The sequence below is a fragment of the Zalophus californianus genome, chromosome 4 (genome assembly GCF_009762305.2).
Source record: "Zalophus californianus isolate mZalCal1 chromosome 4, mZalCal1.pri.v2, whole genome shotgun sequence".
NCBI lineage: Eukaryota > Metazoa > Chordata > Mammalia > Carnivora > Otariidae > Zalophus > Zalophus californianus.
The window spans coordinates 8,146,837-8,172,237 of NC_045598.1; the positions used below are offsets into that span (position 1 = coordinate 8,146,837).

The 25,401-nt window shown below is 49.3% G+C and overlaps 1 protein-coding gene across 3 annotated transcripts; it reads right to left on the bottom strand.

Annotated features, from left to right (window-relative positions):
• Positions 1–4,000: 4,000 nt before the first annotated feature.
• On the bottom strand, positions 4,001–24,612 carry EXOSC10 (exosome component 10). Of its 3 annotated transcripts, XM_027567595.1 has the most exons (25): positions 24,455–24,612; positions 22,730–22,866; positions 21,156–21,279; positions 19,733–19,837; positions 19,245–19,410; positions 18,969–19,083; positions 17,864–17,939; positions 17,576–17,686; positions 17,220–17,363; positions 16,506–16,696; positions 15,359–15,515; positions 15,074–15,222; positions 14,844–14,894; positions 14,081–14,192; positions 12,549–12,599; positions 12,310–12,388; positions 12,118–12,227; positions 9,925–10,020; positions 9,527–9,601; positions 8,254–8,341; positions 7,093–7,166; positions 6,432–6,603; positions 5,551–5,612; positions 4,802–4,878; positions 4,001–4,138 (listed from the first exon to the last, which is right to left on the bottom strand). In XM_027567595.1, the coding sequence occupies exons 1-25, from the start codon at positions 24,563–24,565 to the stop codon at positions 4,108–4,110; spliced, it is 2,664 nt and encodes an 887-aa protein (XP_027423396.1). In that variant the 5' UTR covers positions 24,566–24,612; the 3' UTR covers positions 4,001–4,107. The 3 variants fall into 3 exon arrangements, with proteins under 3 accessions (XP_027423396.1, XP_027423406.1, XP_027423415.1); XM_027567605.1 differs by lacking the exons at positions 4,001–4,138; positions 4,802–4,878; positions 5,551–5,612; positions 7,093–7,166 and having other exon boundaries at positions 6,433–6,603; XM_027567614.2 differs by lacking the exons at positions 4,001–4,138; positions 4,802–4,878; positions 5,551–5,612; ... (1 more) ...; positions 7,093–7,166; positions 8,254–8,341 and adding an exon at positions 8,348–9,132.
• Between the last annotated feature and the right edge of the window lie 789 nt (positions 24,613–25,401).

Consider the following 25,401-nt stretch of genomic DNA (forward strand, 5'->3'; position numbering starts at 1 on the left):
CGGGGGCTCACTGAGGGTTTTTATTTACTTGAAAAGGACCAGCACAGCTCCCTGACTTTAGGGAGATCTTGCCATTTTCTTTCGATTCTCCGATCCGTGAGCCGTGCGGCTGCTAGATAAGGAGTTCTTTTCTAAGCGAGTTTCTAAATTTACCAGCAGTGCCCCGGAAGAGGCCAACACATGCATATTCAGCACCAAATAAGACTGGCACGCGGTTTTTTTTTTTTTTTTTAAACAAACGGCTTTGCTCTTTGAAGGGTGGGCGGGGACGTGCTGTTTTTAGAAAAATGTCAAGGAAATTCTCTGAATCACATTAAGCATGCTAATTACCAAATATTAAATGCTAATTGCTCTACACGCATAGTTCTTCGCATGCCAGGGAAGGGAGATGAAACTGGTATAAGCTACTGGGGACATGACAGGGATGTTTTTTGACTGACGTTCTGCAGCCTCCACTTGGAGGTGGGAAGCATATTCTCTGTAACCTCAGATGAATAACAGACTAGTGTTTATCAGTGCAAGCCTCAAGGCTTACAGCAACAATGTGTCTTGGTTGATTTTAAGCTCCTTTTCGAGGGAAGGTGAGCCAAGACAATAGAAGAATTGCTCGGAGATGTCTCATAGGGAGCTGCTGCGAGACCCGAGGTCATTCAGGTAAGATACAGGCCACCCCTCTGTCCAGCTACTGCAGGCTTGCCTGGGTTCAGCCCTGTACTTCCTCCACCAAGACATTTACACCTCTGAGCTGTGATTGCCTGTTCACTTGTGTCCCCTGAACCAGACTGTAAGCTCCATGAGACTAGGGATGGTGTCCGTAGCCGGCTGAGTTGACGCTGGAGGCTCGGGCGCTGGTCCAGGCACCTCATAGTCAGCTGTCTTGGCCGCCTTCCAGGGATTGCACAGCCGAGACCAGACAGGGGCCCTGGCATTCCAGGGGCACTGCAAGGTGGGGGTGGGGGCAGTGGAAGATCAAGTCCATCCATCCCATTCCTCCCACAAGCTGAACAAGGCTGCTCCAGCACGTATATCCTCAGCGGAGAAGGACCATAAATGACACCCCTTGCCCTCCCGTAGAGGAGGTGAAACCACAGTTTTGGCCTCAATACCAACAGTGAATGGGATTTCTGGGATGGGGTGTATAAGCAGTAGCTCAGACCTTCCCAGTCCAAAGAAAACAAAGGCCCTGATTAAAGTGCAGGCAGAAAAGTCCCTAGATGTCCAGGGCCATGATCCCATAAATGTCACTCAGCTTCGGATCACAAGGAGCAAAGGCGGTGGGTCAGCCAGAAGTAGCTAGCTAGCACAACACTGCCCGGTTACATTCACAACGGATGCGGAGCATCAGGGTGCAGAAAACCAAGGTACAGGATGAAACGTTTCCTTGAATTCAGACCCACGCGCATTTAAGATTCAGTGGGAAAGCATTACTGTCTAGTGGGTCAACTATCCCACCCTGTTAAGGTGTCGATGATTTATCCACCGGGAGAGGGGAGAGGCGGGCGAGGGCCTGCTGTCCAAGGCAGAGGCTGCGGTGTGTGTCTGTCACTGAGAGACATTCAGCAGTTCGCACCTGAGTCTTGTTGCAGGCACTGTGTTCAGCCGGGCAGATGGTGCCGGCCGTGAGAGAATGAATTTGGCCACGGCGTGGGATTACTTGGTTGAAAATGTTTCTGGCAAGCTGACTAAGGTACCACCAACGGCACTGTGCCTCCCGGAGCAAAGAGCCCTTCTCCTCATCAATTCTCTCTCCACCCCCAAGCCCGCCGGCCCTGCCACACCCGCTCGCGGGGCACAGCAGCTGTCCTCCACGGCCATTCGGACTGACACACGGCCCTTGGGACACTCACCCATCCTCCCAGGGCCCTGGGGATCCAAGTGCTCCCCCCATGGCCTTAAACTCCAGCGAACGGAACTACAGCTGTGCCCCAAACATCCCCAAGGCTCTCATCTCCATCCCGTGGCTCGTAGTCCTGGACTTCTGGTTTTGGGGACCAGTAAAATTTCAAAAACACATTTGGGGACTGACATCCGTTTGCCAACTCTTTCTTTTGCAAGGAAGGACGTTTACAAAGACCTCAACTAGTACTGTCTACGGTCCCCATCTTTTTATAAAACAAACACAAAACATTGCCACAAAGACAAAACTAGTAAGGGTCATTTCCAAGTAAAGGACCAAGGAATCATCTTATTTCTCTAAGAAACTTAATGTACTGTTTTTGTTCCCATGGTGAGCCCGCCTGGCCCACTGCGCAAGGCCTGGGGCGCACTGCCCTGCTTATCCAGTGGTTCTCAGACTTCAGCCGACAGGGGAATCATCTGGAGAGCTTGCTGCGCCCAGCTTCCCAGGCCACTGGCCCTCCCTCCTGATTGGCAGGTATGGGGTGGAGCCCGGGGTTCTGCTCCCTGCAGGTCTCTGGCAGAAGTCCACACTTTGGAGCAGCACTAATTACAAGGTTCTCTGGATTTTCTCCCCTACTCTTCAAGGTCCACACCAAATGTACCCTTCATGAAGCCTCCTCAGGCCATCCTCAGTAGAAAATCATTTCTCGCTCTTAAAAATTCCCATCTGTCCACCTTTTTTTTTTTTTTTTTTTTTAAGCAGAGACTCCACCATGTTGGGGCAGACTACTTATTGTGCCTCTGTGTCTGCTCTTTCCCAGCTCTGTACCAGAACCTTGGACTTTTGGGGGCCTGTGGACACTGAAATGGCTTTCTCAGTAGCCTCTGCTGTGGCATGTGACTATGTGCTGGCCGGTGGGAAGTGGACACAGGCCGTTATCTTTTTCAAGGGAGACTGGGTGTGCATCTCTTCCCTCCCTTCCAACTGAATGGAATGCAGATGTGATGGACGGAGCCGGGCCGGTTGCCCAGCCCGTGAGGTGGAAGCCCTGGGTTCCAGTCGAGGGTGGGAGACCCACAAGTAAGGGCCAGACTGAGAACTGCCAGTTGCTGCACTAAGCTCCGGACTAACTGGGACTGAAGAGAGAGAGGAAAAAACCTCTGTTTTGCTAAGTCACCGAGAGTCTGGCTTTTCTGTCAGTTGCAACCATTCTAGTCCCAACTAGTCCAAACTTCAGCCCATCTGGGGCCTGGGCTGTTCTCTGCTGTTCTGCCTGACTAACTGCTCTCCGGCAGCGATGTCTGGGCTCATGGCCCCTCAGGGTACTGCACACAGCCAGCCCTCCCAATAATCTGTGAGAAAAAAAACTAAGAAAATAGGCTCCTTAAGTATCTGTGAAAACAAAAATAATGGTATTTTGTGCTTTCTGGATTTAATAGCCCATCCCAGGACTAAAATCATATGGAATTCTGAAGAAATTCATTGCTACATTATTAATACAAAAATGGAAATCTAAACGTTCAAAAATGGTGAGCTAGAAGGAATTTTGGAATGAGAAAAAATAAAAACTTTATAAGTGTGAAAAACTGTAGAAACATAAGCCCAAGTTTGGAAATGAACAGACATGTGGTACAAAGCCTTGATACCAAGGTGTGAAAGTTTCTCTCCGTGTGGAAGGATTACAGATGTAATTTTTCTCGTTTCCTCATTCTATCAGTGAACGTGCTATTACTTTCCCAATTGGGGAAAACGATGTTAAAAAGAAACAAAAGGGAGCGAGACAGGAAGAGGGAGGAGACCTGGCCTCTGGAGGCCACGCTGGCTCTGAAGCTGCACCAGCACACCTTCCCGAGGGCGTCTGTACCATACGGCTTCACTGACATGACCTAAGGGCGGGGGAAGGAGGTAACATGCCCACAGACCCCCCTGAAAATGCAGAGTCAGTGCTCCGTGCCTCGTGGAGGCCGCCCTTTTCTGAGTCACAGGAGGCTCTCCTGCATTTCCTCTCAGGGGTGATTGTAGATATCTCCAGAAATCGCAGCGTCCCCCAGGGTGCACCTACCCACAGACAGCCGAAGCTGGGGATCCGAACAGGGTGGGATCTGTCTTCTCCTGCCAGAACTGAGGTGGCAGCAAAGGAAAAGTCAGGAATCTGCTTTCTTCCAATAAGAATTATTTTTAATGGTTTAAAAATCAGTCTGTACAAAACCAGCACCACCATTTGGTGCTTCCAGTCCACCGGGGAATTCCAAGGGTCTCTTCCCCCACTATCTCTTTGGCCAGCTGTGCCTGAAACCCCTGCAGAGAGAGACAGTGTGAAAACAGAAGAGTTACTTCTCCCAGTTTGGCTGGAGGTTTGCTCTCAGCCGGTTTACAAAATGCTGCAGACCTCAGTGACGCACAACTGGGGAGGCATGGTTCGTTCGGGGCTCCTGGAGAACTGAGCTTGGCAGCAGCATGTCCCTCACACTCCGGCAGTCAACAGGGGGCTGGGGAAGTGCTTTGGGGCCCCATGAGGGTGGCTGTGCTCATCAAGATCTAAAGGCAGATTCCCTCCTCATTAGGCCACACCCTAGGGGTGAGTCCTCTGACTTCAGGCTCTGCCCTGGGGATGAGGGTTTCATGTTTTTAACGAAAATATTTTTAATGACGACCCACATTTACTTCCTGATTTTTTTCCTCTCTCACTCCTCAGAAATGGGAAAATCTGGGAAAACTTCAAGTCTATTTGCTTGGAGGTGACCCCGGGAAGCTATATGGTTGGTTAACAGGCGGTGAGGGACGGGAATCTTGAGTCCTGGGGTGCAGGGACTGTCAGGTGGATGGCACTTGGCAAGGCCCTTCCCTCCTATCTCACCTGCCCGACCGACAGAGAGGGATCTGGGCAAGAGAGGCTCTCTGAGGCTTTCCAGCTAGGCCCTGTGGGCCCTGTGAGCCCGTATGCCAGCCTCCCCCACATACCTGTCTGACTTTCCGGTTGGAAAGGACATACTTTTGTTTCCCACCAACTGTTTCAGTTTTTTGGGTGCAACGCATTTCTGAAAAGATAAAAAGCCATTTCAGCCGAGGGACAACCTGACCACAGGACACACACGGGAAACAACACAGGGGCCCAGCTGGCCCGTCCAAGACTCCAGCGCCACCAGTGTGACTGGTTGTCTTGCAAATGGACCTTTCTGGGTGCTTCTGAAGGCGAGGCCGTCCGGACGAGCTCCCAAAGGAACAGGAGGGCTCCACACAGGCCTCAGCCTCCGCATGCCAAACTTGCGGTCACGTTTGGCCCCGCCTGGCAGCAACGCCCACAGGGGCAGATGCAGGCTTGTGTGGGCGCCTGAGGGAGTGTTTGTGGCCTATAGCTGTAATTCCCATGGCAGCTAACAGCAAACACCCCTTCAAACCACACGCCAGCCTTCACAAGCTCTTTAAAAGTTCCTTTTTATTGCTGGAAGAGCTGGTAGGTATTGTCTGTACTTGGGGAGAGATGAGGTGAGGGAAAGGATGTGCAGAGGAAGAGGATTCCTAGCCAGGCTGTCTTCCCAGCAAAGGGAGAGGGAAAAAAAAAGCACCACGAGCAGGCGAGAATTTTCAAGACGATTTTTCTTTTTTTTTTTTTTTTAACGGTATCTTGTATCTTGTTTTTCGAATTTGGAATCAAAGCCTGGTTGACATATACGATCCCGTTAGTTTTCCACATCAAGTACATTTCTTACCTTGCTGGGCTGGGTCTGCTGATTTGGATCAAACTGGGAAGAAGGTTTTGGTTTCCTGTCTCCTGGAAGGTGAGAGAAGAGAGATGCCGGTGAGCGTGTCCGTGAGTTAATATACCCAACGGGCTGACCGCGGGGCTGGCGCACGACGTTCAGGAAGGGTGGGCTGTCAGCTCACCGCCCCCTGCAGGAGGCGGCACTTAGGCTGACATCAATTCATGTGTTGTGTTCCCAGCAGGGGAGGGCAGCCTGAACACCAGGCTCATTTCTCACAGATCTATTCTCAGCTCAGGGGCAGGTGGCTAAAGCACTAGCTCCTCTTACACCAAGGACATCCAGTGTGGTCTGTGTGTGCCTGTCAGGAGGTGCCACTGGCAGTCACTTGGGCCCTGGGGTGACGATCCTGCCCTGTCTTCCCTCTCTTCAAAGGGTTGTGTTGCCAAGGAGGCTGCCCTCCTGTCAGGAGGGCCGCCTGCAGCCCCTCCGAGGCAGATTGGACTCTCACCGGCTAAGGGGCCAGAGAGCAGCCCCCAGGCGTCAGGTTTCTTCGTAAACTCCTTGCCGTGTTTGTGTGTCTGTCTGAGAAAATGTGTTTCTGGGCACGAGCTACTGTGAGGAAAGATGGAGCCGCTATTAGAATGGATGCCATCTTGCGCCACGACCAGCGAGGCCACGGCAAGGTAGCTGCAGCCCAGGAGGGTGGGGGTGGGCGGTGCCTTCCGTCCCCACACCGCAGGTCCCCTGCATGGCTCTCAGAATGCTTGGGTGAGAGCCCTGTCTTTCTCGGGCCTCATCGGTGCCCAGGTCATGCTTTCTTTCCTCTACGGCTTCCTCCCTCCTAACAGGGCCAGACATTCCTTAAAGGGCACCAGTGCTGGCCTCACCGGCAAAAGCCTTGAAATCCGACTTGCTGTAGTCATAAGGGGTGAAATCCTTTTCTGGCGGATCTGGGTCTTTTGGCTTCTTGGAAGTTTTGAGTCGCTTCTTTTCTTGTTTCTGCTCTGTGGTCCTCGGGTCACTTGTGGTTCGCTCTCTCTTCTTGGCGGCACTTTCCAGCTGTAAGGTGAACACACCGTGGGAAGGACGCATGGGAGTGGATGCGACAGCCAGGCCTGCGAGCCTCCAGGCCTGCTGTGCTGGCACCTACGGGCTTGGGGACAGGGAGAGAAGTGTGGGCGGCTGTGAGTCTGGGTGGGGCTAGCTGCAGGTGGGACACGTTCCTCGGTGGAGAGGGACATCAGGTCGTTTACGAAAGGCACAACAGGCTTGGATATCCATAAGCTTTAGTACCTTGTCTACTACTAGACTCAGGAGTACGGGCTGCTTACCATAAATTCATCACAAAAAATCATGTAAGAGGAATCACAATATAAACGTTTTTGAGGGGAAATGCAGGCACTAATTGACAAGCAAAATGAACTAGAAAGATGTAGAAGCATTTAACTTGAAGCCCAGGACAAGCCCTCCTGCTATCCAGTGAAAATCCTGACCATGACCAGGGGCAGCTCATTTTTCAAAAGAGAAAGCAGAAGGGCCAGCACGTACGGCAGCCTGCTGTCGGACAGACACGGCCTGTTCCGCTGTCGCTTTGTACTCTTCCTTGACCTGGTCCCGAGCAGCTGCAAGAGAGCACGGTCTGTGGAGCTGCTGTCTCCAGCAGCCAAGCCTCCCTCTGCATCTGGCTGCATCGACCGCTGTGGCTGCCACAGCCGGGGCGCCCTCCCTGCCCCTCGTCTCCTGCGCTGGCCCCCCGCCCCTCACGGATGGCCGCCTTGCAGCTCAGGCCCGGATGCTCTTCCTATACTCTGTCTGAAAGCCCACCTGCCCCTCCCCCGAGAACCCAAGCCGCCAGCCGCCAGCCTATGTGATGCCTCTCTGAGGTCTCAGAGGGGCCGCAATCAAAACACGTCAAGGACCAGAACAAAGCCACTTCCCCAACTGGCTCCTCATGCACTCTCACTCTGTTGCTGGCCACCCTGCCTTTCTCGTCGCCCAGGACCAGCCCTTCTGGCACCCACGGCCCCCCTCTTCCTCTTACGTGCCACACACACAGCTCATCATCACGTGCTGTCGGGTCACCCCAGGGTACCCCGGCTCCGGGCCACTTCTCCCCACCCCTGCTACCACGCTGGTCGAGCCAACAGCCCCTCACCTGGCCTCCCACCCTTGCCCTCTTGGCTGGACTCTCCACAGTCTCGGAGTGAGCTTTTCTGGTCAGTGCAGGCCACTGCTCTGCTCAGACCCTCCACAGCTTCCCGGCCCACTAGGAGCACAAGCCACGTCCTTATATAACGGTCCTGCTCTCCCCGTCAGCCACACTGGCCTCCCAGCCACTCTCTGCTCATGCCCAGTGAGCAACGGCCTGGGGCCTTGGACTCGCTGGGCCACCAGCATGGACCACTCTTCCCCTAGAAGCAGCCAGTCTTTGCTCAATGTCACATTTATCCAACTGCCTTCTCTAAACACCGTAGAGAAGTAGCCACCCCCCCACCCCAGCACTTCCTACCCCTCTCCCTGCCATCGGAAGGAACGTACATTTATGGGTACACTGTCCGCTACCCCCCAGGAAAAGGCACGCTCCACAGGGCAGGGGCTGTGCTTTGTTCTCAGTTGTATCAACACTTTGTTGAACAAACAAAAGGATACATGAGGCCTGTTCTTTGACAGACACCCCGACAGGCTGAGTTACAAGGCAGTGAGGGCTACCTGTTTGCTCTGCTGCCTTCCCCTTGGCAGTTTCTTTAGATTCCTTGTGCACCTGCACCTGGCTTGCCAGCTTCCAGCGGTTGCTGATCTACAATGAAAACAAAACAAAAACACTCCAAAACTCAGCCACCTAGCAATGCTTTATTTTTTTAATGAGGGGATGACGGCCATGCTAACCTAGTCACTACACACATTTTAGTCATGAATTCCAAATCTGATGACACAAAAAATAAAATCTCTCACTGGCTTTATTTATAAAATACTCATCAAGAAGGACAAAGTGCAACTGGATTCCAGGCACGGGGCCGGATGCCTTCCTGTCCGCCATCTCACTCAATCCCTTCCATAATCCCGGAACAAAGGCATCCTCATCACCCCCACTTTGAGATGGGAAACAGGCTCAGAGAAACTAAATAATCTGGGGGGACACGGTTAGCAAATGGTGGAGCTGGGTTTCAAGGCAGGACTTCTCGAGTCTGGTCTGCTGTTATACGATACCACATCTGCTTGTGGCGTTAGAACATATCTCACCGGTATTAGACAGAAGCACAGTAAGGGATGTGTGGCTGAATGGGCCATAACCCATAGGGGAGTAAGGAAAGAAGCCCAAAAAATCCCCGACTCCTCATTTCTAAAGACAGCAGGCTAACCACTAGCGACAGGGCGGAGGCCCATCAGGCTTTCTGGCCTGACCGTTGCTGCCTAATGAAAGAGCAGGGGGCGGGGGGCGCGGGTGGGCAGAGGGAGCCAAGCCCCTGTCTGATCAGAGCAGGTCCTTCCTGCAGGAAGGAAGAAGGCTTTTTAACAATTAACACGCTGGCTCCCAGGAACATCTCATGGGGCTCCAGGGAAGGTGTTTCCTTATGCTTATCCATAATGCTGTTAAAAACAAACAATAGAAGACAGAATTGTTTTAAAATTTAAGCTGTCACCTCTGAGAGCCTTAAAGTAGTATTCACATATAAAAATGCATCAAGCTGAACACCTAACACCTGGGCACTTTACTATGTACAAACTAAACTTCAAGTAAAAACCAAACACAAAGACCAAAGACCTGTTTCTTAAAAGGTCTGCAAAGGCTTCTAAAAATCAGAATAAAGTTCTGGCCCCCTCTCTCTAGAAACAATGCTTATATATACTTATATATAAAGCATTTTTTGTATTCATCTTCAGGGGGCTCAAGATAGGCTTAAGACAAAAACCTCGTTCAGATCATTAAGAAGCCCCCTTTTCTTAGAAAATCACTCCTGGAAAGGGTGACAAATCCACTTACTTCGTAGATTTTTGACGATGGATCAAACTTTGCTGCCTGAGAAATGTGAGCGCGGTGTTCGAGTGAAGGCAGGAACTGGAGGGATGGAAGGAAACGGTTGTTTAACTGTGCTCAGGACCTGCACGGGGGTTTTCTGGTGGGGTTCATTGTGGGAGGCCTAATTCAGAGCGTCCACCTGGCCACAGCTCACTGGCACTTGAGCGAGGCATTCTTGCTGGTTTCACCTGAGAAGACCCCAACTCTGTCTCCACCCAGACACCAGACAGCGGACACATGCTGGGTTCAGAGACTCCCTCTCTCCAAAGACTGTCAGCTACTTTTCTGGGCAAGAGGCCCCTACGAGCTGCAGAAAGCTCTGCCTATTCTGTTAGCCCTGAACACACACAATGCTTACTTACCATCTTAAATGGATTTTCGAAGGACTCCATTATGTTCTGGGCTTTCTTCTGTGCAACTGTTAATGGGCTCTTTCTACTTTCTTCGGCACTAGGTTCCTGCAGGGACAGAAAGTGAGCAACTTATCCCATAAACATTCTATGGCATTACGATGCAAGCAACGGAATAATCTTGGGTGGCTCAGTCGTTATGCGTCTGCCTTCGGCTCAGCTCATGATCCCAGGGTCCTGGGATCGAGCTCCACATCGGGCTCCCTGCTCAGCGGGGAGTCTGCTTCTCCCTCCACCTGCCGCTCCCCCTGCTCGCATTCTCACTCTGACACATAAATAAAATCTTTAAAAAAAAAAAAGTAAGAATACCAGCTAACTTTTAGGTCTCTCACATGTACGAGGCAGTCACAGCCTGTGATATAGCACAGGAGAGCATTGTAACACACATTTATTGAACCAATTAGTTCTCACTGTGTCCTTACAACTTACGAGGTATGTGGTATTATTCTCACCATCTTACAGATGAGGAAACTGAGGCACAGAGCGGTTAAGTCTTCCAGAGCCTGACAGTGAACAGGGGCAGAATGAGGACTAACTCCCAGGTCCGTCTCGCTCTAGAATGTGAGGTTGTAACCAGACACTTACAAATCAAGAATTATAAACTGTTGTGGGCAATCAGTACAATTAAGCGACAAGGTGCTGCTTCCGACTGAGTTCAGAATGTCTGCTATCCTTCTGCTTCCTCCATGGTGACAGTCCTGCCACACAGAGCACGGGGACGCCACTGCCTCCGTTAAGACGAAGCACGGCGCTTCCGGGCTCACGTGGCCCAAAGTTCATGCTCCTATTTTTAGCTGCCTGTTCACCGTGATGGCTCAATTAAGCTCCCAGACTTCTCCGCTCACAAATTACTGAAGCAAGACCCAATCTAAATTTGTGACGATGTGAAAAAGAACGTTAACTCGGGGCACCTGGGTGGCTCAGTCAGTTAATCGTCTACCCTCGGCTCAGGTCATGATCCCAGCGTCCTGGGATCGAGCCCTGCTTCGGGCTCCCTGCTCAGCGGGAAGCCTGCTTCTCCCTTCCACTCTGTTTGTGTTCCCTCTCTCGCTGTGTCTCTCTCTGTCAAATAAATAAAATCTTTAAAAAAAAAAAAAGGTTAACTCCCAGGAAGTACATTTTACAGGTGGCACTGCGCCTTCCTGGCTTTGGGCCCGCACTCTGGCGTGACGGACTGGCTGTGACCCGTGATCCTGGAAGCTCTGGGCGCACCCAGCTGATTCCCATGTGACACCTGCTAAGCTGGAGATGCGTCTTTATCCAAGCGGATCGTATGCCTCTTTCTCTTTCTTTCCAGAAATTATGATTTTTCCTTTACCACATCTATTGTTTGCACTATTCAGAGTTTTCTCTGTGTATTTTCCTTTCATGCTGGCCATTTCAGCGCCTACCCTTCTTGACCAACAACTGCACCCTTGTCCTGCTTTTGCAAAGAGCCTGTAGTTCAAGCCCGGGGAAGAAATGAGACACCTGCTGGGTAGGACAGACCAGGATAAGCTCTGTCACAACTCAATGCATAGTCCAGGAATACAGCTGGGTCCCCGCTGGCCACACGTGGTCCCGGACTGGCCAGAGTCACTGCCTGCCACGACTCAGCCCCTCTTTGGGATGTGAAACAAATTCCTACCCATGTACTAGTGCCTTCCTATCTCGCTCATCACTTTCCCTAATCAGCCACAGTGTAGAGAAATGCTCTTCAAAGCCTCCTCTTTTCCAGCCCGAGCACATGCAGATGGTGCTGGCGCATGTCGCAGAGGGATACCGTCCCTACGGATGAGCTGAGCACTCAGCCCGCCACTTCTGGGAGTCGGGATGGGCTGCGCCTCCCCTGCAGATGGAGGGGGTAAGGTCCTGCTTCTCAATCACCGTGGTGCACACCGTCCTCCCTGCTAGGCACTAGTGAGTGTCCAGATGTCAAGCCTTCCTCGGGGATGTCTCCGCACGGCTTCCGAGAGAATCCCCCACCCACCTCTCACGGACTGGCTTGCAGATCTGTCTCCACGCCTGTCCCCATGGCTACTGGGTTTTACTTCTGGCATTAGTCTCCAAAGTCGATGCAGCACTCCAGGCAGACAGCCTGTTTGATAAACCCAGTAACTCCTTATGGGTCTACGCACCACCCGCCCAGCGTTTCCTAGCACTCACGTTAAATAGCGTGATGACAGCAGTGGCAATAAGGCATCTGGTATCTGGCAGGGCTTCTTCTTCTCTTTGGTCGGGGAAGAGGCTTGCTTGTTTCTGCACTGGCACAGGCCCTAAGGGGATGGAAGTCAGGTCAAAGCCTTGTGGAGAGTGTGCAAGCCAGTTTCCAGAACGTTCCAGAGACCTCTACATTACCGTTGTTTGGGATGACAGGGTAGCCATCTGAAGAGGCGTGGGAGCAGTCATGGGGTCCAAAAAGCACATTCTCCAATCTCTGCAGCAGAAAGAAATCAACAGGCCTCAGGAAGGATTTGCAAGCATGCGGTAGCTTTCTGCCGCAGCGCCGGGGGCTGCCTCTGACAGGGAGGTGTCTTCTGCACCGGCTCTGACTGGTGTCCTCCCCCAGATAAGAGACGTCAGATACAGCACTCTACCTCAGGACCAGGCAGCGGGCCGCTCTTCTTCACGCTGGTTGCAACTTCAGACTGAGGAGGAAAAATAAAGAGCTTCTGAGGAAAGGTGCCTAAACTCGGTGACCGCACGTGTTTCCCTCAGCACAGACTGGGTCCCTTCACTAGATGTGTTCTACAAGAGCCCAGAGATGTTCTTTTGTCCTTCATCCCTTACAGTGCCTAGCACTACAATCACATAGTGCTCAATAATTCCTTGTTGAATGAAAGAATGAAACCCTTTATCACGATAAGGCACAGTGGAGAAGACTTCTAAGAGCTTAAAGAGATCGTCCTCTAGAAACCAGGGTTTCTCTTTCTACTTGGCCAAACTGTAGAACTAACAAAAGATTTTATTTTTTTCCAAAGATTTTATTGATTTGAGAGAGAGAGAGTGAAAGAGCACGAGGTGGGGGAAGGTCAGAGGGAGAAGCAGACACCCCGCCGAGCAGGGAGCCCGATGCGGGACTCGATCCCGGGACTCCAGGATCGTGACCTGAGCCGAAGGCAGTCACTTAACCAACTGAGCCACCCAGGCGCCCCAAAAGATTCTTTTTAAAGAAATTTTAACATGAAGACTGAAAATGTGTCTATCCTCAGTCTCTTATCAACCTAAAGGAACTGATTTTACATCTTTCTGGATCCATAATCTTTCAAAAAATTGCAATATGATTTACCATATACCGATACTACTAGTGAGGCAAAGCAAAAACTCCCCCCAAATTGAAATTCAAATTCAAATTGAATTGGGGGGCTCAGTCAGTTAAGCACCCGACTCCTGATTTCAGCTCAGGTCATGGTCTCAGGGTCTTGAGATTGAGCCCCACGTTGGACTCCATGCTCAGCGCAGAGTTTGCTTGAGATTCTTTTTCCGTCTCCCTCTGCCCCTCTCCCCTGATGGCGTGCACCCATGCGTCCTCTAATATAAAAAATAAGTAAGTGAAATCTTTAAAAAAAAAGAGGAGCTTTAGCTTTTGATAATCATAAAGAAGACATGTTGGGGCACACGGGTGGCTCAGTGGGTTAAGCGTTTGCCTTCAGCTCAGGTCATGATCTCAGGGTCCTGGGATTGAGCCCTGAGTTGGGCTCCCTGCTCAGTGGGGAGTCTTGCTCCTCCTTCTCCCTTTGCCCCTCCCCCATCTCTCTCTAATAAATAAATAAATAAAATCTTAAAAAAAGGGGCGCCTGGGTGGCTCAGTTGTTAAGTGTCTGCCTTCGGCTCAGGTCATGATCCCAGGGTCCTGGGATCGAGTCCCGCAGCGAGCTCCCTGCTTGGCGAGAAGCCTGCTTCTCCCTCTCCCACTCCCCCTGCTTGTGTTCCCTCTCTCGCTGTCAGATAAATAAAATCTTAAAAAAAAAAAAAAAAAAAAAAAAAGACCTGTCTACTGGCTTTCCTAACCCCTATTATTTTCTTGGGATTTTTAGAATGGAGACCAGACCGTGTACGGAGGAGACCACAGGTGCCAGCAGACAGAGGGGTCTGCTGAGCTGGAACCTTTAGCAGCAAAGCTTCTTACCTTGAGCAGGGGCATCTCCCGAGCCTGCTGGATTAAGAGATGCATCTCATTGATCTGCTGCCGTACAAGAGGTGGTACAGGGTTACAGCAAGCTATGATGCCCTGAGGTTCCCTGAAGACAAGAAAAAACACAACTCATCACTTAGGGACACAGCCCTCCCCACCGAGGCCTGCAGACGAGAACAGGGAGCTACCACTAAGGTGAAGACCTGGGAAACACATTCCCAGTAGGGCAGTCTGGGCCGGCTGCATCTACGCGTGTTCTTTGTGGCACCAACCTTTGAGCAGGCACCTTTCTTGCACTCGCCTCCAGCTCACCGGGAGAGCTGGGGAGGAGCCCCACAGCTTTGCTGAGCCACAGTACTGCAACAGGCTCAATGGAAGATAATGAAATTTGATTCTTTGCTTATTTTTCAATTAACATCAGAAAGCGTTCAAAATCATCAGGTGCCTTGGTTTGGAACAAATTACAGCTGCGAAACTCTGACACACTTTCCTCCCTTTCAAGTGGATGCTGGAGGCTCGGCCTTACACTGGATCTCATCTGCGGCATAACCGCTGAAATGACTGCAACCCAGAAAGTTAAGTCCCTACAGGGCGGCCCGGGGGCAGCCAGTCTGAATTCCCTGGGCTTGTGAACTTCCTTAGAGCACAGTCTCTGAGTCAACAGCCTTGAGGCAATAACTATCAGAGAAGCTGATTCTGAAGGATAAAATTTCTCTGTTGAGAATGGCAGGACATCGTTATCAGTTCTCAGACTCACTTGGGCAGTTCTTCAGCTATCTTCAGCATCATGTGGTTTGGCAGTACATATCTGGAACAAAACACACGGTACGATCACACTACATTCAGCCAGCCAGCCCCGTTAAAGGCTACAACTTGGGGGAAAACATAACCAACTTCCATGGTGAAAAGAAAAAAGGCCATTATTTCCTCGTTACCCGAGTTGCTCGGTCTAGAAAGCAGATATTGAAAGGATGTCTAATCCCTTACCCATAACTTTCATCTTCCCTACGAGCTGTTTTATCCCTCCAAGCGAACAGCAGCTGAAAGGCTGTCAGCTGCTGTGTGTTGAGATGCTTTTTCTGCTTCCTGTACAGTTCAAGGTAGGACTCGTCTGTGAAGATGGGCTTGACGAATTTCTGCAAAATATGACCGAACAGTCACGATCAGTGGGGATCAGAATGGTGCCCTGGGCTCTTCAGAACACTTGGCTCTTTTCAGAAGTGTAAGGAACAAAGCGAAGAACCAGGACCCAGGCAGAGAAAGAGGCTGTACCTTGAGGCAGATGTCCCTGCCGCGTTGCCACACCACCTGCAGTTGCACAGGCTGCTCGTTGCCTCGCTCCCACAGCTCCAGCCTCATTTTATCATAAATGTAAAGCAGGTAATGGGTGTCATCCCGGGCGTAGTTGAGCATTTCCTCGGGCAGAGGTCTAGAATTGCGAGGGAAGAAATTATTTTGCTGCTCACCCCTAGGAGCAGCAACGTCATCTATCAGCTCTGTGTGCACAGACTTTGGATCCCTTTGATATCATAGCCAATACTGTAGTTACATCAACAGTCCCTCCGTCTCTTGTTTTCACAGCTGGGGGGAAAGGGCAGCAGAGTCACAGTGCGGTTGAAAAAAGAGGCCCTGCCATCCCGAGTTTGAGCCTTAGCTCCGCACCCCTGTCCTTGGACAAGTCTCTTAAGCTCACTTTCCTCACCTGTGAAATGAAAGGCGGCACCTCACAGGCTGCTGTGGGGACCACCCAGCACAACACCCCAGAAGCTCTTAGCTCAGTGCCTGGCACATGACAATGGCTAAATGACAGGGAGTGGCTTTTAGACTTCGTCAATTTTCATCTTCTATTCGGGCTTTATCAGATTCTCTAGAAATTCTGCCCTGCAGAAGTGGAGGAAAGCTTCTGGAGCCACTGGAGTGGCTTCTTCAGACAATAGCTGCTACCTCAGGGAGGAAGCCGGCCACCCGACAGTGATCGAGCGGAGCCCAGACTCCAGAAAGTGTGGCAGGACCCCACCACGCTCTTAGGCTACAGTACACATGCATGGTAAGGCGCAATCACTTATGTACCTCAGAATGCTCTCGAACCTCTGGGAGATCACCTGACACACACACACACCCCTCATTACTAGGGAGATCCGAGTTTCAAGTGAGACACAGGCAGGGCCACAGATCCTGACACGGCACACCTCTTCCAACTACTCTCTCCGTGAAGTGTGAGTGCCTAACACACACTCCACGTGGTCACCCTAAAATTTCCGGTTGTGCTTCTGCTGCTGCCAACAGCTGGAGGAGACACCAACGCCAGTAAAGCCAAGGTTCCACTACCGTCACAGCCTGCGCTGGCTGTGTGTGGCTGAGAGGCTCAGGTGCACCCACGCTTCCTGCTGCCATCCACACGTCCTTGTCGAGCACAAACCGTATTCTCCAGTCGGCCAGCTGATACTGCTTGTTCGATTCCACACTGCAGTAGAGTTTCAGGAGGTGGTCCAGGGAGTGCCGGCCCAGGTTAAGGAGGCGTGCTGCCTGATGGGTATCAAACATGTTCACTACGTACAAGCCGAAGTCTTTCTGTAGCCATTCGATGTCTGAGTCAGCACCGTGGAAGACCTGAAAACAAAAGCAGAGTAATGCAGCACAATGCGTACAAGGCCACTCGCGCTCTGAAATAAACTCGGCCTCTGGGTCAGTACAACACTGGAATTAGAAGCCAGAAGGAAGACTGAGATGGGTTCAGTTTTAAAAGCTTCTTTTAATTTGGACCAACGGCCTTCCACACTCATAACTGCACACACTCTTATTAGAGTCTGAAACTGCTCCCAGCCAGTGATTCAAAGCAAGCAGCCCTACTAGCTTCAAGGATAGTCATTAATTGCAAAGGATCCTGATGGCACGAGCTCGCCGCAGTCATCATTAACATGATGGAACATTTCTCCGGGTGGTAACAAGCTACAGCTTAAGCTGTTCTAACTGGGGCTTAGAAACAAACGCAGTTTAGCGTGTGGGGCCAGAATGTAGGAAATTACAATTATTTCTCTCAACTTCACCAGGTCTATGTTAAAATGATGAAATCGTAAAGTGAACAGCACTTAAATCCTAGGCTTACATGCAAGAGCTACAAGACCTGGCTGACCTTAACGATGGCAGGGTCTGTGAGGCTCTCATTGAGAATGTACATGTCACTTCGAAGCTCCAGCGTGTCCACGATGAAGTCTTCTGTTCGGGTGGAGATTTGCATCAGGCAGGTCAGCCCCAGGAAGCTCCGGTACGAGTGGTGCTAAAACCCAGAAAGAGGGGAGAACAGGGAAAAATGATCACACCAGGCTTTCCTTTCTTGATTTTGGGAGGGCAGCTATAAAAACAAAGTTATACGATGGATCAGTTTTTGCCAAAAAACCCCAGATTTGTTAGTCTTTATTTTGTACTCCTCAGGTAGGGAGTGAACTCCTAGAAGATGTAAAATTTCACTCCACGTCATTCACAACTTACCTCTAAGTCCACCGCGAATTCTTGACAAGTCAAGAGCTTTTCACTGAGCTCCACCAGCTCGTCCAGGGAAGACACAAAATGGCAGGGGGTCTCCCCCACCGGCCTATATAACTGGGGCACGAAAGCACAGGTAGAAAGAGCAAGGAATATTATGAATCATCCTTTACTAAAGCACAAAATGAATTAGGAGTTCAAGAAATGACCCCAAGTTGCAACCTTTAAGGATATTTAAGGAAAGACAAAATTGCACTGATTTGATTCATCCATAAACTAAGTTTGGGTGCTAACCTGGGGTTGTGGCTTTTGAAGGACTGAATCTGGTGGAGTGAAGTGATCTAGTTCATACTGATAAGGATGTGCAAACCTGAATAAATGAAACAAAAAGAAAAATCCTTTTGATGAATTCCGTGATTCAAGGAAAAACAACTGCTTTAGTCCAGTTTGTAAAAACAAATGAGAAGAGGCCATTATGAAAATATTTTCTCGCTATCAAAACTACCATTCTTTAAATGATAATTAAAGGGTATCAAAAAACAAAACAAAACAATACATCAAGTCAAACTGGTTCCCCCTTACGATGTGATCATTAAAAATGTACTCATCTATAAGGATCTGAGCTCTTATTTCAAAACACTGCATGGCTGCCATTGTGGAGGATACAAAAACATACAATGTGCAATTCCTTGTGGTCAGGAAAACAAACCTGTGGGGTGAGGGAGGACGGGACCAATATTGCAGTTGGTCAGATGCCGACTGCTGTATTTTTTATTCCTCTATCCTCTACTTGCATAAAAATCCTAAGTCTGGAAGTTCCTTGAGGGCAGGGCCTCTCATCACCTCTGCTTCTTTAGCACTTGGCCTGTGGCCTCTCAGTGCGGAGCTGGGCCTGAAGGAATGCTGCTCAGGCAGACTCTGGCTACACGTGACAAAAAGACCAACACCAGCCAAGTTCTTACCACCCTTTTCCTTCATGCAAGGTCCATTTGTCTATTTTAAGCCTTTTCCTTGCTGAATGTATTAGGGGGCCCCTACCTCACTGTTTGAGTCCCCACCCACTAAGAAAGGCAGAACGGCAGGGACGAAGGACAGTTTTAAGAAAACTTGGGGTTTCAGGTTCTGGTTGTGTGGGAAGGCAGCATCAGCATCCCTTGTTCTGTCTTCATATCTGGACAAAGAGGGCGAGAGCAACTGCTCCCCCTCGGGGCTGCCGTGAGGGTTACCCAAGACGCCACTTGGGCAGGCCCTCTGTGAACACAAACAGGAGGTTTTACCAAAAAGATCCACATTAGGATAAAGATAGCAATCACCCATTCCTCACATTCTTTGTTTACATTGATGTATCTTACAAAAGTGAAATTGAGGGAGAATGTAGAAAGTTCTGACAAATACTTACATGTCCTGCTCCACCTGCTGGGTTCTCTGCTGATGGATGAAATCCGCCAGGGCAGGGGGCACATCCAGGTCCTCCGGACGATCCTGGGGGCGCTCCCTCCTTTCTTTAGAGAGTGCTGGAGACCCAAGCAGTGACAACACCACCATCACAAAAGAGGTGAACACATTCACATCTTGTCTAGTTACGGAGCAGAGCGGGTAAGTGGCTCCTTTTGAAGAAAGGAAGGTGGGAGGGAGACGTTTTCCCCTTTACTAAGGCAGAGTTCGCATGCCTTACCCTGAGGGAGGGGTTTCTGAGCATTGGGCTTGATGAAGATCTTGGGAAGAAATGGAGTGTTGGAGTTGTCGATCTTTTCTCGGAATTTAAGCTGAGGCCGGACGATGTTTTTTGCATGAAGCAACCGGAAAGTTTCAGATTTTGTTTTTTTGCTATATTCTCCTGCCTATGATAACAAATACAAACAATTTATAACACAGCAACTCGATAAACTAGAGAAGTAAATTCCAAAAAAAAAAAAAAAAAAGAGTAAATTCCCATTTGTGTCTTCCGAGGGCATTCATTTAAGAACCTGTGTGTGTGAGGTTGCAGGGGGGCAAAGGAGACAAGAGGTAATTAGGTTGTGCCTGTTTGTGAAAACAAGTTAGGCAGCGGCCAGTTCTGTGTCCAATATATCAGAACGGAAATGCAGAACAGAACCAGCAAAGGCCCTATTATAAAGCTGACACTTGAAGCTCTAGTCGATCGGCAAAGCAGCAAGCCCTCACCTTACGGTTCCAGCTGGACACTATTGTTTTGGGAACCTGCAATCCTGCTGGGAGGACAGGCTGTTGATTCTTATTCACACCTGATGCTTCATCCAGTAAAATACCCTAAGGGCAGAGGACATAATAGTTTAGCATTTCCTTTCAGGGTTAACAAGTTAATTACCTAAAATTCTTAAGAAATAGATGCAGAGAGTTACATGTGAGGACATATATACACAAGAGAGTCATCCCAAGTAATTAATGCATTATTTGCTCAAAGACAGGGCGGTAACTGGCCACTCCCCACCCTCGATCAACTCCTTTTACAGCTCTCAGTTGGGCTGGAAATTAAAAAACGATTTAACAGCATGATGTGGCCCACCAAGAATTAAAAAGACCCTAGATTGTAGCTATTAAACACAGAAGGATGGTACTCTGAGAATGAAGGGCGTTCTGATCTCTGTCCCATTGAGGCAGATGTGCAGGATCAGTTTGGGAATCTAGGTGACAAAGAGTAGCATGGCAGGACTTGAAATCATAAAAGATGAGAAACTGCTGAAAGACCTGTGGGCATTTAGATTATGGAAGAGATGACTTCACGGGACAGGAGAGCGTGATTTAAACATCTGCAGGACTGTCACATGGTTGAGGGTTAGCTTTGTTTTGGATGATCTCTATGTATTTCTATAAATAACATTGTGCTGTGGAATTAGGTCTAAGTAGACAGTAAGCTAGATCATATGATGCACATCTCCTTCCAATCATGCGAGTCAGGCTGTTTAGCCGATTACAGATAATAGTTTAAAAAAAAAAAAAAGACTAAATTTTGGCTGGGCTCTGTACCCAGAGGCCTCTTCTCTTGCAATACAAACGGGATTTGCAAATCTGGAACACAGATTTGTAATAGACCTCCACTGAGCGGGGATAGGTTGAAATAATATATTTGAAGACTATGTTATCTTTGGGAAAAAGAAGCCAACTATCAGAAAGGGAATGTTGTTGGAACAAGAAGCCCTAAACTTTTCATTTCCTTGGATGCTGGAGTTTCTTTCCATATTTTAATAATAAAAAAGTTCATTTGTTATCTTTTTTTTAAAAAAGATTTTATTTTTCAGTAATCTCTATGCCCAATGTGGGGCTTGAACTCACAACCCCGAGAACAAGTGTCACCTGCTCTTCCGACAGAGCTGGCCAGGAGCCCACATTTGTTAATTATCTTAAGAGTAAGCTGATGGGGCGGCGCCTGAGTGGCTCAGTCAGTTAAGCATCTGCCTTCAGCTTAGCTCATGATCCTGGGGTCCTGGGATTGAGCCCTGAGTCGGGTTCCCTGCTCAGCGGGGAGTCTGCTTCTCCCTCTGCTGCTTCCCCTGCTTGTACTCTCTCGCTCTGTCAAATTAAAAAGAAAAAAAAAATCTACAAAAAAAAAGTAAGGTGAAACACTCACCACTCTTTCCAGAATGACATCATTGGTATCAACTAGTAAATCAAACTTGTCCTCCAACTCGGTCACTTTACTTCGGTCCTTAATGTTGCTTCGACACCCATGGTACTGCATTACCCTACTCATGCTAGGAAGGACAGGAAAACCAAGGTTACTTTGTATGCTTCTATTCATTTGTTCCCAACCTGGGAGAAAGCTTGAAAGGCGTGGCTCAGACTGTTCCCAATATATAATATATTTTTTTAAGATTTTATTTGTTTTAGAGAGAGACACAGAGAAAGAGAGAGAGAGAGAGCACGTGCGTGAAATCAGGGGGAGGATTAGAGGAGGAGGGAGAGAGAATCTGAAGCAGATTCCTCACTGATCACAGAGCATGACGCAGGGCTCCAGCTCATGACCGAGAGATCATGACCTAAGCTGAAACCAAGAGTTGCAGGCTTAACTGACTGAGCCACCCAGGTGCAACCCCCTCCAATACTTTTTGACCAAACTAGTAAAACTTGCACCTTTATAGCAGAAACACTGCTATTCGTGTGGTCTTGGGCAATTCCCTAAATCTAAGACTCCCTTTCCTCATCTGTTAATTGAAGGGCTGGAAGAAATTACCTCAAAGTTTCCTTTAAATTCTAAAAAATATATCATACAATGTAAATTATATACTTTGCACTCATTGTTTTATCATGAAATCTAAAACATGCTCTAACTCTGTCATGCAACAGTTAAACGAAATCACTGTTTGTGTACTGTCCTCATACACTTATTAGAAAGGTAATACTCACGGCTCTGCAAACTGTGTGAGAGAATCTTGGATGTAGGCTTTCAAGTCCCATGTTAATTCAGAAAGATTCACTGTCTACATATAGGTGCAAAAGTCAATATATTTTTTAAAAGTTAAACTCAAAATTTACCGGGTGCCTGGGTGGCTCAGTTGGTTGGGCGGCTGCCTTCGGCTCAGGTCATGATCCTGGAGTCCCGGGATCGAGTCCCACATCGGGCTCCCTGCTCAGCAGGGAGTCTGCTTCTCCCTCTGACCTTCTTCCCTCTCATGCTCTCTCTCTACCATTCTCTCTCTCTCAATAAATAAATAAAAATCTTTAAAAATAACTCAAAATTTACCAAATAACATTACCCTAATCAAAATCTATTGACTCATTTTTTAAAGATTTTATACATTTTTTAAAGTAATCTCTACACTCAGCATGGGGTTAGAACTCACAACCCCAAGGTCAAGAATCGCATGCTCTACCAACTAAGCCAGCCAGGCACCCCCACTGTCTCATTTTTATATTTTATAGCTCTTCCTTTTTTTTTTTTTAAGATTCATTTATTTATTTGAGAGAGACAGAGAGAAAGAGAAGCAGAGCGAGGAGCCCGACTCAGGTCTCAATCTCATAACCCCGAGATCATGACCTGAGCCGAATCAAGAGTCAGATGTTTAACCGATTGAGCCACCCAGGTACCCCATAGCTCTTTATAGCACAGAAAAATATGGTTAAGAAAAAACTAATTTCAGGAAAGACTACCCATTTCTCTATATTTATTTCTCTCAACATGAGAAAATCATATATAGTACTTACCACTGAAGCAATCTGTCTCCCTGTGTTTCACAAAATGCCTGGAAGCCAGGAAAACTTCGGTAGAAATCATACTCATCGCCAAACTGTGGTAGGCCCCCAGATGCCTTGGTGACTGCCACCACTGACCCAAGAGCAAACTGTCAAAACCCAGAAAAACAAGCATGTTTTAAACATGGATCCCCATTCATTCAGCAACTCACTTTTCTCAAGATCTATTATATATAGTACATCGTGCTAGATGATGAATTTTACACATTCAACAAATACTCATTTAGTGCTGATTTTACCCCAGGCTCTGAGGATACAATAGTGAACATGGAACCAAGTTTTAGAGCTTACATTCTTGGGAGAGTGGGGAGAGAAAGAACTAATTACATATAAGACAAATATTCAAAATGGCCTAAGTTTGAATCTTGGCTCTGCTACCTATTAACTGTGATCTTGGGTAAGTTATTTATCTGGACCTTAGCCTCCTCCTCTGAAAAATAGGCATAACAACAGTGACCACCCCGTAGAGTTGTTGTGAGGATTAAATGAGCCAAGAAAAATCACACTGGGTAGTGCCTGGTAGGTACATAAGTTCTATTATTATTACTATTTAAATTCAGGTCCATGAGCTTTCTACAGGAATTTATTTTTGTGTTTTCATTTAGGCAAGCATCTAAAACATAAGACTACTCTAGATCCTTTGCTGACCAAATTATAACGGCCACTGCCCACAACTGGACTTGTGTTTTGTGTTTCAGTTAGTGCCAAGTAGTTCTCTAATTGTTGTGGGGTAATAAGAAAAAATCTGAAGTGGTTGTCATAAAGAAATGATGGTGGGTTGTGTGAAGGCCAAATGACATCACTGAGAGTTGTGTAATGAATGTTTTCCAGGGGGAGAAGAGAGAGAAAGGAGGTGGGAACTTGCGTCCTGGTGGGACACATGGTAGCTGGTGAACATGAATGCCACCAATTCAGGACCATGGCTAGTGCTCCAGGAACTATCAGAACCAAACAAATGAATGATGACATCTCCTAAGGATCCACCTAACCCAGTGGAATTTGGGGGAATACACAGTGCTAACTTACAAATTATTTTAGTTTCCTGGTTTTGTAAGAGGTATGCATGAGATGTTTAAACCTAGTTTTGTTTATTCATATACAAAGCATTACACAAATAATCCTCTGTGTTCCTTCGAGGCGGCAATGGTACACGTTCTAAGGCACCTAGAGGAGACCAGCTCGGTGGCCGCTGTAACAGGTGACATTAAAACCAGCGTCTGGGATTATGCAGGACCGCACCACAGACGAGGAAAAGGGGACCATCTTGGCCGCGGAAGGGGAGGGCGCCGACCGGTGTGGCCTACAGCCCTCCGGAGAGTTGATTAGGTGGCTCAAGCCTGGGCCGAGACGAGGTCACGAGGGCTGGGGGCATCAGGGTGACAAGGAAGCCCTTCCCACGACGCGGACTCGGCTCTCCACACTCTACACATTTGCATGGGTTCAAATGTGAGAACAAGGGCCCTGGGAAGCGGGGCGTCCCTCAGTGTCCGCGTGCGATCTCCGCCCCGGAAAGGAAGTGAGAGACTGTGCCCGGCGCGGGCAGCCGCCCCTGGACTCCAGCCCCGGGCTCCGCAGCGGCGCGCGCGCGGCCGGCTGGGCGGCCGCGGACAGGGCCCGGGCCCGCTTCCGGCCGACCGCGGGCGGCTCACGGTGTCCCCGGAGGCCCCGCGAACTCACCTTTACGAAGCTGTCTGCGTCCGGGAAGCCCGGCAGCACCATCTCCCCGTCGGGCTTGGCCGCGCTCGTGGCAGTCGGGGCCTTGGGCTCTCGGGGACTGGGAGGCGCCATTTTTCCCGGCCTGCACGGCTCTTCTCGCGAGAGTGCCTCAGGCCGACGCGACGTGTGCCCAGCGCGCATGTGCAAAGTTCGTCTGCTCTGGGGATGAGCTGGCGGCGAGTAAGATTTGGTTATCCATGAGCCCCAGCCCCAGCCGCAGCCCCACCCCCACCCCAGCCGCAGCCCCACCCCCACCCCCCCACCCCCCCACCCCCCCACTCCCACCCCCCACCCCCGGGAAGTTTACATTTTCTCTTTAACCTCACATTTTATCATCTGGATAACCTTGTGATTTACGGTGGGACCCGCGGGGCCCAGGTAATCTCATATTTAAGGCCAGCCTCTCCCAACCTCGTCTGGTGCCCGCCTCACCCGCTTGATGGGGGCTCCTGCAATGATGCCCTCTCTCTGACATCGTCTATCTTCTTCCTCGCCACTGGTTCATTCCTAACGGCCTACACGTATGCTGGCATTGCTGCCAACCACACAGACACAAAACATCACCGCACACCTCCTTCCAGCCCCTTATAGGCAAACTACTGGAGAAGGCTCCACGTGCCCCACAAGCTCATGAGCTCTCTCGAACCCCTCCAGTGAGACGTTCCTGCCCGTCTATACCGCTGGAAACACTCTTGCTGAGGCACCTATTGGGAACTCACACATTTGTGAAATGAATCCGGGAAGAGCTTCTGTTCTGGGGGAGGCAGTGTGGACAGTTCAGGTAAAGGCTGGGAAGCTTAGTGGGGTGTGGCCTTTCTCCTAAAATCACGTGTGGCCCACCCTTAATTCATTTGGCTTAGTAAGTGTTCAATAAATGTTAGCTGTTCACCTTCTTTAGAATATCCTAT